Here is a 19,014-nt window from a genome sequence, read left to right on the forward strand (position 1 = left end):
TCAAGCTTTCATTAAAAGATTTTCTATTGTTATAAAAATGAAGAGATTTTTAAAATATAGTGATTTTGTTTTTCACAAATAATTCTATTATGAGTTGAAATTATTCCTCCATTATCAGGTGTCTTGAAGGCATGACTTTTATAGTTAATCAACTAAACGCGAAGTATTTATTTTATTAAAATTTAACTATAAAATAGAGTAGTATGATAAGAAATGTTCGTTAGACAATGTATTATGAGGATCATTATGGGGCTAATAAAACTAATTTTGTAAATTATCGAATTGTAATACGAATAAATAACATTTAATCGATACATTACTTCATGCTTCTAAATGTCTAGTATATAAAATCACGCAAGCCATCAAACATTCTTCTTTCATGATTAATTTCTTTGGCGAAACCATGTAGGGGTATTTTTGAACCAATTTATGTACGCCGTATAAAATCCTTACCTAGTTAAAGAATATTATTTATAAGTATTTACAAAACGTACCAGCAAATATGGCACACAGAGGCAAAGAAAATAACTCGTATGGTAGAATTAAAGGACTTAACATAATTAATCTAAGTACAAAATGCTGGAAATATTAAAAACACGTACGTACCTACTAATCATTAACGATATATCTGACCTATTTGCATTTTAAATATCAATTACAACTAATATTATTCATGTGCCATAAAACGCAGAGATAATTTCACAATTGACAGTAATAGCTGCAATTTTCTTATTTCAATTTATAGTTTCTGTATTTTTGTGAATTGATTTATTGCAGTTGTTTCTTGATGTGAAAATTATTAGTACAATATGCTTTATTTATAAAAATTAAACACACATTAGGTCATTGTGTCGTAAATTAATAATTAAATGTAAATAGAATCTATCTAAAGTTGACTGGTCTGCTCGGACGTTCAGTGGGTTCAAGTACGATTCTCTTAAAGCAACCCTCCGGGAGTTGGTCTAAGATATCCTTGATGTTATTCACCTCGCCACTTAGGTGAATATGCTCATCTTGGTACTGTTTTATCCATCTGCAAAAAATAATTGTCTGTTTAAATAATTCTTTATAATACAAACGAGAAATATAAGTTTACATTTACCTCTGATGGTTATTTTTAGCCTCTGTTAAGGCCTTAATCTTTCCCTCTAGATCTTGTACTTGAAGCGCCTTTTCGGCTTCATCTAAGCTTTTCTCTGTAGGAAACAAAATTTTTTTTTTAAAACGTTATCAACGATTATGTGAAATTTTATTTTGATGTATGCTTTTTTGACTTACGTAATCGATCGAGAGCTTCATCATCTAACGTTGGCAGGTTTTGTAATTCCTCCGTGATAACTTTAAGATCTTCGAGCCCTTTTGTTACTTGCTTTTCAGCTTCTCTTGCATCTGTGTTCGCTTGACCAACCTAAGATATATTTTTCTGATTAACATACTGTTTTCATTAAATACAAAATTAAAGCTTTCCGGATTTATTATTTATATATTATACCTTCATTTTAGCATCTCTTGTAAGTTGCATATTTTCTTCGGCATGTTTTTCTAATGTTTCTATTTGTTGAGCTGTTCCCTTAACACGTGCTATAAATGAATAAAATTTTTAGTTCAATATACAGCTATAAATATTCTTAGTTTTAATAGTCAAGAACTATTTCAATCTTACTGGATAATTTTTCAGCTTCATCACGTAATTTTCCTGCTTCTGTTCGCGAAGTAGAGGCTTTCTTTCGGATATCGTGAGCGGCCTTAAAAATAAGTTTGTCATGGTTAGTCGTTAGAACCGTACATAATAATACCGTGTATTTTTAATAAGAAATTACATATATATCGATACAACCTAAATTAGGCCTTACCTCGGATGCTTTATCCGCGTATTCCTTTTGTGCCTGCTGCGCCAAATCTCTGGCTTCTTTGGCCTTGTCGCTTGCTGTGTTTAATTCTTCAATAATACTAGATATACTTTCTTCAGCCGCCGCAACTTTTGATTGAACTTCTGGGATGTCGAGAGTTGCTTGTTTAGCTAACTGCCGTGATTCAGTTACTTGGTCACTGAACTCTGCAAAATAATTTTCATTGCTTTTTAGGTTTTATTCAAACAACCAAAGCATTTAATAACTTGTATTACCTTTAAGTGTTTGATAAATTTCGTTTGCATCTTTCAAAGTAGCTTTGGTAAGTTCAACGTCATTTTTAGCCTGTGCCTGTATTTCATCTAATTTTGCCAAGAGATCATTTATTTCATCCTGGCGATGTAAGCCTTGATCTAACAGGTTTTTACCATGTTGAACAGCTTCTGCTATAGCGCGTAGTGTTTCTTCGTTATTAGCTATAAGTTGATCTAATTCTGCAGATTTTTCTTCGATCTAAAATTGTATTTCATAATCGTATATATGGGGTTGCAAAAGAGTGAACTAATAAAAAGAGTATAGTAGAGATAAAGTACATACAGTCCTATTCATCTCCATAGAGTCATGATGTAGTTTGCTGAGTTTTATATCAGGTAGTAATGTTGTATTAACTTCGGCATATAGTCCAAGTGCTTCTTCGTATACAATCTTAGCACGTTTTAACGCCTGATCGGCTAATTCTGTCATACTACCCAATTTTCCTGCAGCCGAATTGAGCTCATTTGCTAACATTTGAACTTCATTACTAAAGAAAATATTCATTTTATTATTTAGTAAGAAGTTAAAGATGTTTTCATTTAAATCATAGGGATGACTTACCTGATATTGGCTTGCTTGGTAATTCCATCTTTTGCAATTTGGTAGGCCGCTATAGATGTGTTAAATGCCTTTTCTGCAATATCTTTTATATTCTTTGCCTCGTTTTCCAATTTTTCAGCCAATAAACGAGATTCTTTAGCTAATGCTGACATATCCACTGATTGTTTACCAAACTGATCAGATCTGTTTCGGGCTTTAGATAGAGCCGCTGCTCCTTCACCATCGAGATATTCCATTGCACTCTAAATATAAAATTGTTTAATACATTTCCAAAAACGGAATTGTTACTAGTTTGTAGTTGTCTGTTGATAGCATACTATATAAATATAATAACTATATTTCGGAATACTCACATTAATTTCCTTCTGTGCTGCCTCAATGATATCTTCGGCTTTCGAAACATTTCCTTTGCTCCTTTCTACCGATTCATTGCCTTCGTAACTTTCATCTTCTATTTTATAAAGCATATTCCTGTAATACAATATTGTATATTAGTTATTTTAGTTCTTTTTTTCAAGATTATTTGTGAACTGTGATTTCTTAATAATCATATTTTTAAAGTGTTAAAGTAATAGTGCATTGGTGAAACAATTCAATGAATATTTCATATCAATAAATACCAGTCAGCTTGACAAAAAAACGTAAGTATACCTGACATCGGACAATCGATCTGCAAGTTCAGCTAAATTACTTGTTAAACTAGTTCCAGGACCATTTCCAAGTTGAGCCTGAGCTTCTTCCATAAGCCTTATTATTTCTCCTCTTACGCGATGCAATTCATTATCGAAATCGGCATTCTCAACAACGGTTGGCGCTTTAGAGATTTTGGATAATATCTGGAAGTTTTACTATATAAGTACGGAACGGGCAGAACTAAGAATAGCTACAGAATAGTAAGTGTAAAATAAAAAAAGACACGACAATATTTATAGCATACTCATACTTGGGGAAAGTATTTTACTTACATCGTCTAACTCTTTAAGTTGCTTTCTATGTTGATTAACAGCATCTTGTACTAGATTATAACAAGCCGGACAGTCCTCACAGCCTAGACCATCAGCTCGTCGTCGTTTATTTTCCCTACACCTGCATAATTAGTATAAATATAAAGTTAAGATAACGTTTGATTTTTTTATTAATCTTGGTCATACATCGCATAATTTCATCGTTAATAAAATTAATACGTTATTTACGTATTCTAGGATATTTCCTAGAATACGTTAATGCGGATTAATGCCTCATAAAATTTAGTTTGTCTTATTATTTTGGCCATTTCAGAATAATATCTTAAGCAATAAATAATAAAGTATTTAATTATGTTTAACTTACATGCTAAATATAAAGTAAATATTCCCAAAGTCATAAATATTTATTTATTTACCAAACAGCCTCTTTTTTTTAATCGTGACGTTCTCTAGGTTCTAATCTTACAATGTTGTAACTAAACTACTGATAGTTTTTTTTATCACATCGTTAACAAAATTTAATAGTTCAAATGAGTACTTCTCATATTGTAAAGGACGTACCTATCGCATCGACGTCCTTCGACATTTTCTTGACATGAACATTGGCCAAACTTGTCGCATTGATAATCGGTTGAACCCCAGTCGTCACAATCACAGTCGCGACAGCCCTCTACCGAGAAACCGTAGTGATAAGCGAGACAACGGTCGCAGTGAATCCTAAAAAACGGTTAGTGGTTACCAGAAATACTTCAACCCTTTTTTCGTTAAATACAATATTATAAATATATTTTATTACCCATCGATACCAGGCTTGCAATAACATTGACCAGTTGCGGCGTCACAAGATGTATTATAAGAACCTTCAAGGTTGCAATCACATGGTTTGCATCCCTCGCCAGAATTAATGTTATAGTAGCCGTCCTAAAAATAAAAACAATAAATAATTGTATTTAAGATAGCGCCATCTATTAGATTCTATATTAAGCAAGTGGGGATTTGTTTGTGAAAACCGTCGCAGCGATACGTCATCAAATTTTAGGTTGCTACTTATGTTGAAAATCTAATCAATAGTTATCCCGTAAACTCGAAACTAAGGTTTCCTATGTAACTGGATTGACTTGTATTCACGAATAAAGACGGCGGCTTGTTATTGATTTTAGGGGTCACTGACTAACAATTGAATTACTAAACAAAAATGACGATTATAACAGCCGTATCATTTAATTGTAACATTTTTACTAGTCTCATATATCGCTTTTCATAGCGTGATACAATTTGTCAGAAAGAGACGATTTAGGAGAATACAATGCGACTGATTTTTTTTATGAATAGGATCATTCTATAAGTAGGTTATTGCTTCAACATTGGTAAAAAAATAAAGAGATTTTTATATCTTAACTAATTATGTTGGTGATTCTAATTTGATACATTTTTATACTATTTTTAAATAATTTAATTTTAGTTGCTAAAAAAGTTTTATTTTTTCAGTATACAGCGGTACTAAGATAGTAGTAGGACCCATTTTTTATTAAATTTATTCTGCTTGTATTTATTTTTAGATGTGCACGTGCTTTAAATTAATACGTTTTCTGTCGTTTAATAAGTGCCGATTAATTAAAAATTAAATTTTAGCCTACAAAGGCTATTAATAATGCACACAATCCAATGGTAAACCTGCATAAATATACATTGTCTACATACTTACTTCACATTTATCACAATTTCTGCCTATAATATGAGACCTGCATGAACAGAAACCTGTTAGACCATCGCATTGTGGCGGACCCTCTGGACTCTCCAAAGTTCCAGCTTCATGACATTCGCAAGGCTTACAATCACCCTTCTCGTTTTGATCAAGCGCATCTCCATAATAACCTGATCATATTAAATGTTAAGTTAAAGTGTCTGTCGCTGCCTTAAAAACTTTAAGTAAAAATTACAAGGCATTTTTAAATTCACCTCCTCAATAATACATATTTGTAAATTTAACTTGTTGATGTTGGTGTGAGGTTCTTTTAGGATTTCATTTATTTTAATGTATAAGATACTATGTTGAAACACCATGCGTGAATTACTCATGATGTATGACGCTTAAAAAAAAACATAATGCCGTATAAACCGGTCCCGGGGTCGCATCTCAGCAAATCTAACTTACAAAAACGACTGACGAAAATAGGCTATATGGCAAGATTAAAAAACATATTTATTTGGGAACATTATGAATCCACCAAAACGTTTCTTTAGCCAAAATGGCATCGCGCAAACATTACATTTGCTCAAAATTCTCCTCTATACAAAATATGAAAATATTTATTTTGGCAAAATATTTTTTTAATAAATTAAATTGTAAGAAAATTTTGCTTTTATTATATTACTCAGTAGTTTTTATATTTTACAGGTTAACAGCAAATAAATTCGTAATTATTTATGAAAAACACTCTCGACTATTGTTGCGCCAATATTAGAAATAATAAAATTAATGATTATTTCATGTAGTAAAACATACAGGTATCACTTATTTCTCGTCATTAAATTTGAACTCAGTCCATCGATTATGCTTTTATAATCCCGTTTAGATTAATAACACTTTATTTAACTGCCAATTAGTCAACCGGTACCCAATCGGGAAGTTATGAGACTTGAATACAATATATATATAAATTTTTTGGCTAGTACTTACCACTTAAACATTTATCACAGTGATCGCCTGCCGTATTATAAATGCACTTAAGACATTGCCCAGATGTCCTGTTACAATTTCCAACCGCATTCAAGTCCACGTTTCCGTTACATTGGCATTCTTCACACGGTGTAGGAGGTCCAAACTGGCCAGTGGGGTCACCAAAATGTCCGTCAGCACAAACTTCACACCTTGGACCTAATGGAAGAAAATTTTACAAGCCTACATAAAAAGTTATCATTACAAACAATTATGTAAACATAAATAAATAGATTAAAAAATTCCTTTTTTTATAATGTTCGGCCACTTATAAATTTGTGTAAGCGTAAGTTTTATGTGTGTTACATATTCTTACCGGCGTAACCAACTGGACAGTCGGTACAAACGATGCTTTGGTCCATCAGTTGGATACATCCACTATCTTTAGGACATGGACACGGCTTACAATCGTCTGGTGTGCCAGAAATAGCATTTCCGTAAAACCCTTTTGCACAGAGTTCACAATTGCTTCCAGTTGTGTTGTGTTTACAGATACAAAAACCTAAAATACAAACGTATGTGAGGATTTATTGCAATTGGTTCATTTCCCACCACTTATCTACTAATCAATTTTCGAAAACATATTGCCGTTATATACAGATGTAGATGGGATATATCTGACGCATACAAGATTAACTCTAGGAAACTAAAAAACTCCACTAACTAGAAAAAGTAGGCATATGAAAAGTTCAATACTATACCAGTAGCTGTGTCGCAAATGTGCGCATGGCCGTTACAATCACAGGGTATACAAGCGGAATAAGGCCCTCCGTTAGCTGGTTCGTGTTTGAAACCTGGAGCACATTCCTCACAATAGTCGCCAACATAGGCCTTAGGGCACGAACATTTCTCCACCCAATTCGCTGGTGCAGAACCTTTCTCTCGTCCAATCTTCGCTGTGTCCAGTTTGAAGTTCATGAGGTACCCTTGACCACCTTTATTGTACGTTCCTCTTATTTTTATAGCCGTTAGGTTCTGTAGAATTGACATGAATTCGAAATTGGTTAATGTCGGGGTCCAACCATATCTAGGGTCCTCGTGAAGCCTAAACTTGTACTCATGCTCCTGTAACAATGTAATGTATAATTAATTACTAAAAAAACTATTAGCCATAGTATAGTTTTCGCACAGCAATTTAAAATAAATTACCTGATCGGCTGGTTCAGGGTTGTTCTGGCTATAGATGTTAACTGATACAGAACTATGTGCGCTCTCTAATATAATATCTTGTGAAGACGGATAACCTCTATTTTCACCTAGTCGAAGGGTGAATTTTAAGTCGTGGTTATAAGATGCGCGTTGATCCCCTAGGAATTGATTAGACGCGACGAAGTAAACAACTTCAGATCCCTTTGAGCTGGTAGCTAAAACATATTTATTACAAATTAACAATAAACGACGGAAAATTATTCTCAATTTTGTAAATTTATAAAATAAAATACGTTTATTTTGGAACATAGGATCATAATGGTATCACTTATTCCACGTCATTAAATTCGAGGCCTGTTGGCATCCCTACTCATCGGCAAAGAAGACAGAGGGTGTTGGCCGAAAGAAGTATAGTTATAGTTTGGGAAGAGTAATGATTCACTGTTGTTCAATTTCAATATATCCTTATCACTTATATATTTTACCTATATTTTGTGTATTAGCATTAAATTGAAGTTGGGTTGTTTTCCTGTCACTGGTTTCTGCAGACCATTTTTCGGCATCCCGAATGAAATGCGCGCTAAGTTCGTGCGCTTGGTACTTTGGCGCTGAACTACACTGCGAGGAATGCCCGAAACAGAAACACGGTGTACACCCAAATTCATTATCGAGATCCAAATTGAAATAACCAGGTTTACATCTGAAAAAAAAAAACTTCTTGAAACATTGCATTTTTAATTAATTATTATAATTTACTTGAACTCTTCAACTATGAATTCGTTACCATCGTTGCAAATCCTGAAACATTTATTTATTTATTTATAAAAACACTTCTGCCTTAACAGGTGACCCTAAATTGACAAGAACAAAATTTAGGAAAAAGTGAATAAAATTTACAGATAAAACAAAAGAAATGAAATTTTAATATGAGATAAAATACAATCTCAAATATAGGTAAATTCAGCCCTAATTAGCCAATGAATTGTTCGTTAATAAAACCACTTACTCTCGACATTGCTTGCCTTCGACATTTTCTTTGCACAAACAAATGCCGGTGACTGGGTCACACTGCGGCATGTTGTTGTAACTGCCAGATTCATTGCAGCCACATGGCTTGCATCCTTGATTTGTGAAATCGTAGTGATTTGGTGCGCACATGTCGCATTTTTCTCCAGTCACTCCGGGCTTGCACTGACACTTGCCTTGAGCATTACATTGCAAGCTGCGAGATCCTAAGATTGAAATACGTATATTAATTTTATTTATTTATAAAACTTACAAAGCAACAAAGTGACACACAACTGAGTATATGAAATGATTTCCAATGTGATTCAAAATTAAAACAAATGACAATTTTTAACCGACTTAGTCATGTAGAAATTTAATATTGTGTATGATTAGTATACAAATATCATAATAATGACCATCTCGTCGATTGAACTGAATAAAGTTGCAGCTAAATGAATCCGCACATAGTAGTGTCGACGCCCCATCGTTATTTCCTTATAAATATATATTTTATCAACACACACATTAAAAAAAGTGTATACTTTTATATTTGGGATGATAAAAGACCATTTTATTCAGATGGATATGTATGTTAAAGAGTAGGTTACCCTGATAACAAACGTAAAATTTTTCCTTTCCACGATTTAGATTTTGTAGGTCAAAACGAGGAATTTGTATGTTTTACTCACCTAAATTATATATAACAAAAATAATTATACTAAGGGCCTGTTTCACAATGAATGTATAAAGTACCAAATAGCTATGCAACACATAAATTATTTGGAAGATAAAAGTTCCCAATAAGAAACTTCGCGTTTCATGAGGAATAGCGCTATCTGATAGTCGTGAAACGCAACAAAAACTAGTTTATCCTACCAATAAATAATAAATAGCTTATTTGGACAGGCCCTAAAGATATAATTATCATTTAAATAATATTATATTAAAAAATTCAAACTACTAACAACACTAAATACATTCAATAATATAATAATGCCTAATTCAGATGCGTTGTGTGATGGTGTGAATATAAGGATGTGTATGTGGGGTGTGCTCATGATGCAGGTTATTTATTATGCATATTTAATAGCTTAAACAAGTCAAGGCTTAAATAGTGGCCATTGTATGTCCGATCTGCGGCATACACAAATGAGGTTTTTGCAAAGGTGGTGTAGAGACTTTTGAAAACATCGGCAAGAGTAGCCTTTTGTGACTGACACATTTAGTCCATTGAGATTTCCTAAAGATTTCCTATTATACGCAAAATACGAAGTACATTCTGAAGGCGAAAACACAAAAGCCATTTGTGCTAGGACACGTTTATCCAATAATCTAAGTTGAAATTGAAGCAAATATGAACAAACCTGTAGGGTTACAATTACAGGGCAGGCAGATATCCTCAGTGCCTTGGAAGAAGTTCTCCTTACAACGTTCACAATTCGCACCATCCCTGTTCTCAGCACAATCCATGCAGTGGCCACCATGCCCAGTTCGCTCATACAAATCCTTGTCGAAGTAGCACTTGTTCGAAAATCCGTTACAATTGCACGCTGCAAAATTAATCATAGAAAAAGGTTATAATGTACTTTCAACAATATCGCAATATATACATTCGCATAGTTTATAAAACGCAGTGTCGTTTTAATTATGTAATTAAATGCTTTAACAGATATTTTTTTACTGTAAGCGGCGACAGTTTTATATTTTTAAAGCCATAAAACAAAGTTAAACAGACGCCATTGCGAAGACAAAAATAATTTTAAAAAAATTTGCTAGCTGTTGTTAGTTATCAATATTTGAAGTTGCATACTTTCTCGCTTATATTTATACAACTTATTATTACTTACATTAATTTAATGTTTACTATTAAATTTTATTTTATTGGCATATATTAATAAATTCGCTTATGCACTTCAGACAATACATTCGCATATTTTCACAAAATGTTATGCAAATAGTATATAAGTGAAATTTAATAAATAAAACAAAACGATCAAGCAGACAAAAACTAGGCATATATAGTACAGGGATATTTTAAATATCCTAAAGCCAAAATTATCAGAATTCTAGAAATAAATCAATGTACGCGGATAATAATGATTAAAACAGCACATTCATCTCATAAGACGAAACCAACATCAAAACAGACAATAATTACAAAAGTAAAGTAGTGAGTCATTGTTTATACGTAATATAAAACCACCGAAACAGAATATAACATATATTCTATGATATTTTGTTAAGTAATGACAGTCGCTTTCGCAAAACTTCGCATAGTTTTATAGTTTTTAATATGATGTGGAAAATTAAAAGCCAAGCCGTAGTTCACTGAAAATTTAAATTTACTAGCAATGAGAGCCTAAAAATAAAGCTCAGAGGAAACTTGAAAAAAGTACGAACCTTTACACTCGTGAACGTTTGTTGGAGAAGCGCGACCCCAAGGTGCATCATTGTAGAAATCTAAACATTTTTCACACTCTCGCCCAGCTGTGTTATGCTCACATCTGTGGAAAAATAAAAAATATTTGAATATTACTACAGCGCATATCTGCGATTCGAATTTCGAAAGTGTGCATAAGTATGAAATATAACTGTGTAACTATTATTTAACGATTCGATTGAGGTAACATGTAAAACAAATTTGTATTTCAGCTTTGTCATACATAAATTTAAATAGTCACATCAGTACCGATATATGAGAGGTATGGTTGGTGATGTGTGAAACTAAGCGAGGCATGAACGCTTTTTTACTCGTCTACACATATCTGAAAATCCTTTACCAAGTGTGTTCTTTCCCAACCAGAGTATAATAATTTAAATTGACTAAATAATCTAAGCTGCTTAGTGTAAATGCATTGTGTTTAATTATGTCAATGACTTATACCTGCAATATCTCGACCGACTTCCGTCTGGGAGCTCATGGGTGTCGCATACTGAGGCGTGGCCGTTACATTTGCAGCGGGCCCCGACCGCTACATCAGCAATGGCGTACCAATACGATTGTAATACTTGAGTATCACCGAATATTTCATCTCCAAATGTGTTCAGACGGTCTAAGGAAATGCGCAAATCTGTCGCCGTTACCCATTCCTGAAATTTGGTGTATATATTGAGTTTTCTGTAGAATTTATTCTATATAGCAACATCTTCATTGACAGCCCATTAACTTAAATCGAACCAAATTGGTCATAAATAAAAACTAAAGAAATTATAACTTGCATATTCATGAATGTGTTAGCATTTTTAATTATTTAATGTTCGATCTTCACTCTTGTACTACTTTGAAAGTAAAGAAATCTTTCAGAAGCTTCTGTCACACATTAGCTTACAGTACGTTAACGATATGTTTACAAAAGATTAAATTAAGCAAATATTAATGCTATTATTTATAATATTTATTATAATGTGTATTTTATAAACACTTACCTGTAATTCTGGACTACTATCAAATGTGTAGGCTGAGGGTCTACCCTCGAGTGTGGAGAACAAAACATTACCGCCCGACAGCGGTGATATATCGGAATATTCGCTGGTGCAAAGTGCTCTTGTTTCGGCTCCCATTTCTGCGGCACGTTGTTCCAAAACACCATATGTGTCCCGGCATGACGCACTAAAAATATCCATATTTAGACTTGTAAATTCTGACCCTTTTATAAACAATCAACCGCTATATAATTGATATTAATAAATGAGTTCAGTGACTTTATATATTACTAATTTAATAATTTACCTGAAGTACTGATATGGTTCCCAATCGGATTCCTCACTAAGCTTTTTGTATATCGCAAAACTTTGAGGCCGGGGCGAATAGAACACAATTCTAACATACGTGATATCGTATGCTTTTCCTGTGAATATAAATTAAAATAAAATAATCTTGTTGAAGTCCTGAAACCCAATAGAGCACAATAGATTTATTTCCTATCGTTAAATAAGTGTATGTGCTTAGCAACCCGAAATAATTATTAATTTTCCGGAAATTGCGTAAGCCGCTATTTCACGAAAATATATAACATTGAGATTTTTTTTGCTTTTCGGTTGGAATCAGATAGACAATTTTATTCATAATGCTATCCTTCTACAATATTAGCGTTATAATACAGTCAAAATCTATTATAACGATCGAAGAGAACTCATATTAAGAACTCATATTTGGTCGTAAAAACCGATCGTAACAGCCGATGACGTTGTTAATAAGTACCTAATACAAACGGTTTTGACTGTATTTAGATAGTTTAAAATATTTTATACGCAAAAATATTGTTCGAACTTATGTTGAAGTCACAAGAATTTCAATTGTTTAAGGTCAACAAATAAAATAATATTAATAGCTAGCTCACCTAAATGCAGAGTCAGATTGACTTGATTTGGATACTGAATTCCTTCTTTCATAGTTTCTGATTGCCACCATGTCTGATTATCTTGCTCGTAATGGAGATCGGTGAGGTAATAGCTTGAAAACTGGTTGGATTGGCAGTAATCACAGGACCTTTAATAGTTAAACACATTGATATAAATAATACATTATACATTAATTATTATATTAATGTATTATTAAAAATTAATAAGTATTCTATATACTCCGCAACGTATTTTAAATGTCTGCTAAATAACCCTACTTAACAATATCATATCTTGACTTGACTTGTAATTCGTGTATTTTCTTATTGCATTTTGTATGTATAAACTTTAAGGTTAGCTTTTAGTGACTTTTTATTGTTAATTGTAATTTAATTTTCTTAATTTACGTATGTATTTCTACTGTACCCGTTTTTTTACTTGTTAGCCTGTCGAGTTGCATTCATAATAATTTATGCTAAAGTTTAAGTTTAATAAATAATTAAATACTAAATATATAATCAAATGACTGTTGTTTAATATTGAAGACATATCGATCTGATCTAAGCTGATTTCGTCTGGTCCGTTACCCGACACCACACAAGTGATTAATAAGGACATTCTTTACTAATATCTTTCTTATCTTCTTTACAATCCTTCTATAACAACTTCAAAAGGGATCTCAACAGATACAATCAGGGATCACACGCTAGAACGGATTATTATTATTATGACACATTACATGTGTTTTTAATAGTCGCTTAGTTTAAATAATGTGAAACAAATTTAGAATTTAAGTTCTATGGTTCGAGAATTACAATCGCCTTGTCCACTTATTAAAGTATTACTCTATCATATAACATTACAATTTTGGTTTATCACTAGTAGAAATATTTTTACATGTTATCATAATTTTATATAAGCGAGATTAAGGTTTTTAGTGATGGGTTTCTGATCTTTGACATGTATGGGACTTAAAGGTCTGGAGGCATATGTACTGCATTAAAATCAAGTGATCTACGAAATACCGCTAATATAAGTAGTATAATACTCATAAATGTTTGTTACCTCGATGAAGTTCCGGCTGAAGTCTGAATACAGTACATCTTCACACCATTATCACCGCATGTATTTGTCGCTTCCATCTGTACCATGAACGCAGCATTCTCGAACTCCGGAATACATCTCTGGGTAACAGAAAATGAGCTTGGTTTCGTTACAATTAAGGACATTTTCCAAGTATGTACTTGGGACCTTTGGTACGACTCATTCGGGATTTTTAACTCGATAAAATTGTATTTTATTAAATTGTAGAGACATTCTTGTTAGTCGAAGGATTCATATCCCATACCTAATTAAAGAAATAATAATAAAACATAATACACTTCTGTCATTTCTGTCATCTTCGACAAATTTATAACTAAAGCACAACGGTGCATTTACGTGTCGTTCAACAGTTTTTGAAACACATTCTGTATCCTTTTAATAGATGTTATTACCAGGCAAGTAAGTTATCAGTCTTCGGCTCCTTATATAAGTATTACAATGCCTAACACTTACCAGGATATTTCTAATAGATTGACAATACGGAAACAGGTTTACGTTTCCCGTCTAGGTGGTAAGTAGTTTTGCCGCCAAAATAGTCTACTATAAATAGCATGCCGCAGGACATTCACATCATCGTAGCTTGGCGGTTTTGCCGTTAATAGGGCACACAGGAGTTTGTAATTATGTACATATAATATTTAGCTAATATATGTATTCATTAAAGATGTCAATTAATTGGATTTAATTTTTAAATAGCAATATATGTTTTCTAATGATTAACTAGAAAATTTTTAATAACTACAAATAAATGATAAATTTATTAAATATATCTTTAGCTATTGGTGCACACACAAAGATATTTTAAATATTATTATAATTATACATTTGGTTCATGATTAACTGTATATTCTTTCTTAATGTCTAAAAATAAGATAAAGAAATCGACTGGGATATTGTAAACTTTCCAAACAATATCCCTATATAAAACCACGTGGCAAGTATTAAGAGATAGTGATAAAGTATATATATATTCATCAAGACTTGACAATAAATAGCAAATACTAATCAAAAGATCGTCACATAAGAAAGTTTTTTTTTATTCTTATTAAAGACGATTAAAAACTTGTCATGAACAGTGAAGACAGTTAATGTATATATATTTTAAGTGAGAAGTTGAGTTCACCGTAAGTGTGGAAATCACTTGAGCGGATACTTATAAGCTCAAGAGATAAGTGTGTGGCAACTATAGTTGCGATGATTGTCTTAAATTTTGATTCATTAACGTTCTTATTTAAGTAAAATTTGATACGAATTGTAATGTGTTAACGGATGCGATGATAAGCGGGTTCCGCTGGCCCCCGATAACAAGACATTAGGCCACCAGAGTAAACGAACTCTTTATAAGTATATCAATAGACTTACGATGTTTAATTTAAAGCCACTGTGATAACCCTAAGATGTAATCTAACGAATCACGTTAACAATAGGTTAACGAAATAATAGTACATTACATTATTTTGCTATATCAAAGGAAACATTTTGTAATAGATATATTTTATTCATAATTTTTAATCTTAAGGAATGGATTAAATTTCACAAATACGAGTAAGAGTGCGGAGAAATTAATCTAATTACTTATTTTCTGTATATGAAAAACACAAGATCATTTTAATACTCTTTTAAATATTATAAGTATATAATGTCATAAATATTCCAATGTAATCATTAATTATAGTAAGTTAGGTCTGTACGTGCAGTACTCGTAAAACAAAGTACACAGAACTCGTATTGGTGTCAGACAATTTGTTAATTTTGCAATTATCACGATACGCTCAATACAAATTATCTGCCTGTGAAATATATCGACAATTAAAAGATGTGAACTTTCTTATGAGTCACAAACAACATAGTGTAAATTCATATAACTATACTAGTTATACCAAAAGAACACGAACGATAAAGTTTTAAAAGCTCCACTTTATAATAAAAGAGTTTCACTCACTTGCGGCTGCCCGTCAGTGTTATAGCAAGAAGCAAGTTTCTGCGATCCTATCCTGGGTGTGTGGTAGTAATCCTGCGCCTGCGTTATAGCTACAAACGTCAAAAAGTGTATATAAATAAAAGTCCACGCCATTTTGTTAAAGCGCGTGGAGCTCGCGTCGACGCGCGTGCTGCCCGAACGAGCACTGACGCTCATCTTGTTTCACAACACTACGTCATAGATGAATTGAGAACAATCTGCCAAACAGGCACCGGCCTCACAGAGACTAAAACAGATTACGGCAGGACTAACGCAAACTTCTATGTCTTTAAAACCAATCAGAATTCCTCAGAGGGAGATTAGACAAAATATACTCATGTAATTATCTGTTTATTGTCTACCTATTTAATATGAAACACAATAAAAAGATAATCAATCTAACAAACAAGTAACCATTGTTGTACAAAATGTGTGGATTTCTGTTCAGTAAACGGTGACTGAGCAACAATTTCTAGCAGCGCACAAATCTTATTTTATGGTTAATTTAAAAAAAGGTCGTAGATAGAAACCTAAAGAATTTTAAACTCCTTTACTGAGAATAGTAAAGCACTATAAAATCAAAATGACTTCACATCACCACAAGGATATTGCATCCCAGATTTATTTTAAGTTCTAAATTCGAAAAAAAAATGTGAATGTTTCAAACCGTATTGTTTTAAAATACATTTACCTGCCAGGCGCTTTTATAATCTTTGAGTCGTTGATGGAACACATTTCTAAGCGCGGTGCGGCCTCAGCGACCGTTTTTTGTGAACGAACCTGAAAAGGCCCAAGCTTTTGTTTTCCGTCAGAATGCCACCATGTGCGGTCATCTGAAGAACAATGTCGTCTAATCATATATCTGCTATGGCTCTTTATTGTTAAAGATTTAAAATATGATAGAAATATGTTGATAAAGAAAAGTATACAGGAACTTTGGACGCATAAATACCGAAATGGATGGAGGTGTTTTAAGAATTTTATATTCCTTATACTCACGTCTCTAATGCCGCATTTACACACTCGTCCTGCCCACACTTCCCTGCTCACTATGGCTGAATGTAAATGCGGCATAACGCAAGGTTCTTAGTCCGAAAGTTCTGTCAAAGTTAAATGAATTATAGACTAGTAAGCACACTGAACACTCTGTTATTTGCTTATTAAGAAAAATATCTGTTTAACAAATGCGGAAATATCTTTTCCGTTGCAATAAAATATCTGCTCCACGGCTTGCGCGAATTACATTAACAATACGTTCGATTTCGTTCGGTGAAACAATATGTAAAAGGCGGGCTGATCAAGCCCAGTGAAAACTCTAAAAAGGGCAAAGGACCTGTACAAATTGTGGCGTTACAAAGAATTGTCGTAAAATGGAAAGAATAAAAATCTGTATTAGAAAAAGTTTATTTCATACGAGTGTTTGTAATTACATAAAACACAATTCTTATTTGAGCGCTATTGTGTATACTCGTTATTTTCGCCTCACGTATTTTGATACACCAGAAATGATGTTGTATTTTCTATTTATTTTATTAATATCTTGCGATATTGAGGCATCTTCGTGATAAAGCACGCTCAAGCAATCCCAATTTGTAAACAAAAGAACGGATTTCTTAGAAAGTTCGGTACGAATGATGGCGATAGTCGAGTTTATTACCAGCTAGGACAGTAAAGCGACAAAATAACGTACACAGCTCTGTAGTTTTAACTAATTTCGGCAACTTATAAAGTGCTTATTATTATTATTGAACTGACGTTGTTGATGGTGGGTGTAATTCTTTGTAGAGTGTATGGAAAACAAGCCGAATAAACCAAAGCCGAGTGACGACGCCTTAGGTTATATGATAACAGAAAAGACTGCCTGATACATTTCCTTATATAAAAATCATGCTTTTATCAGGTTTGGGTGATATTTTGAAGGTGACCTAAGACTGGTGAAACACAATCTCAAAACGCATTGACTAATGGAAATCAACTCAATGAAATAATGAAACTCAATGAAAAATAATTTAAGTACATTGTCTTTACTTTAACAATAAAAGTTCTCTAACGAATTCGAATCTCTTGTTAAAAAACTTTGTTAAGAGGTTCTATGAAAGTCATATTTATAGTCATACTAGCGGATTCGACAGACGTTGTCCTGTCTACACGTCTTAAATTTGAAAATTGCAAACTTTTTTTAATAAGCTAAAACATTCTGGACCATTTTGATGAAAATTATTATTCAAATGTTATGAGAATATCTAACGATCCAGCACATGGTCTACAATAACACAATGATAACAAAACTTTTTTTTAATTTGATCGCAGCGCTGTCGGGACAGACTAAAAATTAAAATTAAAATTCTAATATTATTTAAAATTTGACACTGCGATGGTAGCGCCGTCTGTCGGATCCAATGTAAAACATTCCAAAATCAACAACTACTAATAAATTAAAAATTAATAAAAAAAACATTGTCCATCGGACAAAATTGTGAATCTAAACCATTCCCAGATCCCCTTGAACACACACAAAAAATTTCACCAAAATTGGTCCAGTCGTTTAGGAGGAGTTCAGTCACATACACACGCACACAAGAAATATATATATTAAGATAAGCGTGACCATAGCTCAGTTTTCCATGCACTTGCACATGCACATGTTTTGAATGCCTGTGGCCTGAGGGTTTGTTTCCATGTGAACTAAGGGCGAGATTCAGAAACGAGGCCGAACTATGACTGCCAAATATCAAATGTCTCCGAACAAATTCGATTAAGCGTCCTTCAAGAAAAGAGCGTACCAGTTCTTCTTGCGTCCCCTCTTTCATTGAGAATACCCACCAAATTTTTACAACATTTATAGGTAACAAGTAACTACATTTTAATAAATTTGAACCAATCTATTTTATTCCACATAAAGTTGGGTAACTTCTACGGGATTATTAATTTTATGTTTATATAAATATTATGAAAATGTTAATAATAACAATCAGTGCTGGCAGCATATTGTGTTATCTCTTCCTTTTTTATAAATAGTTAACCCAGTTTAAAAGATTTATT

General features: G+C 32.8%; 1 protein-coding gene across 1 annotated transcript; it reads right to left on the bottom strand.

Moving 5' to 3' along the window:
- Positions 1–265: 265 nt before the first annotated feature.
- LOC110999917 (laminin subunit gamma-1) lies at positions 266–16,138 on the bottom strand. Its single transcript, XM_022269211.2, has 29 exons — positions 15,955–16,138; positions 13,974–14,092; positions 12,908–13,056; positions 12,298–12,415; positions 11,994–12,177; positions 11,452–11,657; positions 10,968–11,071; positions 9,932–10,117; positions 8,566–8,791; positions 8,045–8,259; positions 7,560–7,774; positions 7,112–7,475; positions 6,727–6,912; positions 6,372–6,569; positions 5,397–5,566; positions 4,488–4,612; positions 4,253–4,408; positions 3,692–3,812; positions 3,378–3,562; positions 3,080–3,197; positions 2,727–2,968; positions 2,448–2,652; positions 2,126–2,363; positions 1,854–2,056; positions 1,664–1,745; positions 1,493–1,581; positions 1,279–1,408; positions 1,103–1,196; positions 266–1,033 (listed from the first exon to the last, which is right to left on the bottom strand). The coding sequence occupies exons 1-29, from the start codon at positions 16,084–16,086 to the stop codon at positions 883–885; spliced, it is 4,911 nt and encodes a 1,636-aa protein (XP_022124903.2). The 5' UTR covers positions 16,087–16,138; the 3' UTR covers positions 266–882.
- Between the last annotated feature and the right edge of the window lie 2,876 nt (positions 16,139–19,014).

This window comes from Pieris rapae, chromosome Z (assembly GCF_905147795.1).
Source record: "Pieris rapae chromosome Z, ilPieRapa1.1, whole genome shotgun sequence".
Taxonomy (NCBI): domain Eukaryota; kingdom Metazoa; phylum Arthropoda; class Insecta; order Lepidoptera; family Pieridae; genus Pieris; species Pieris rapae.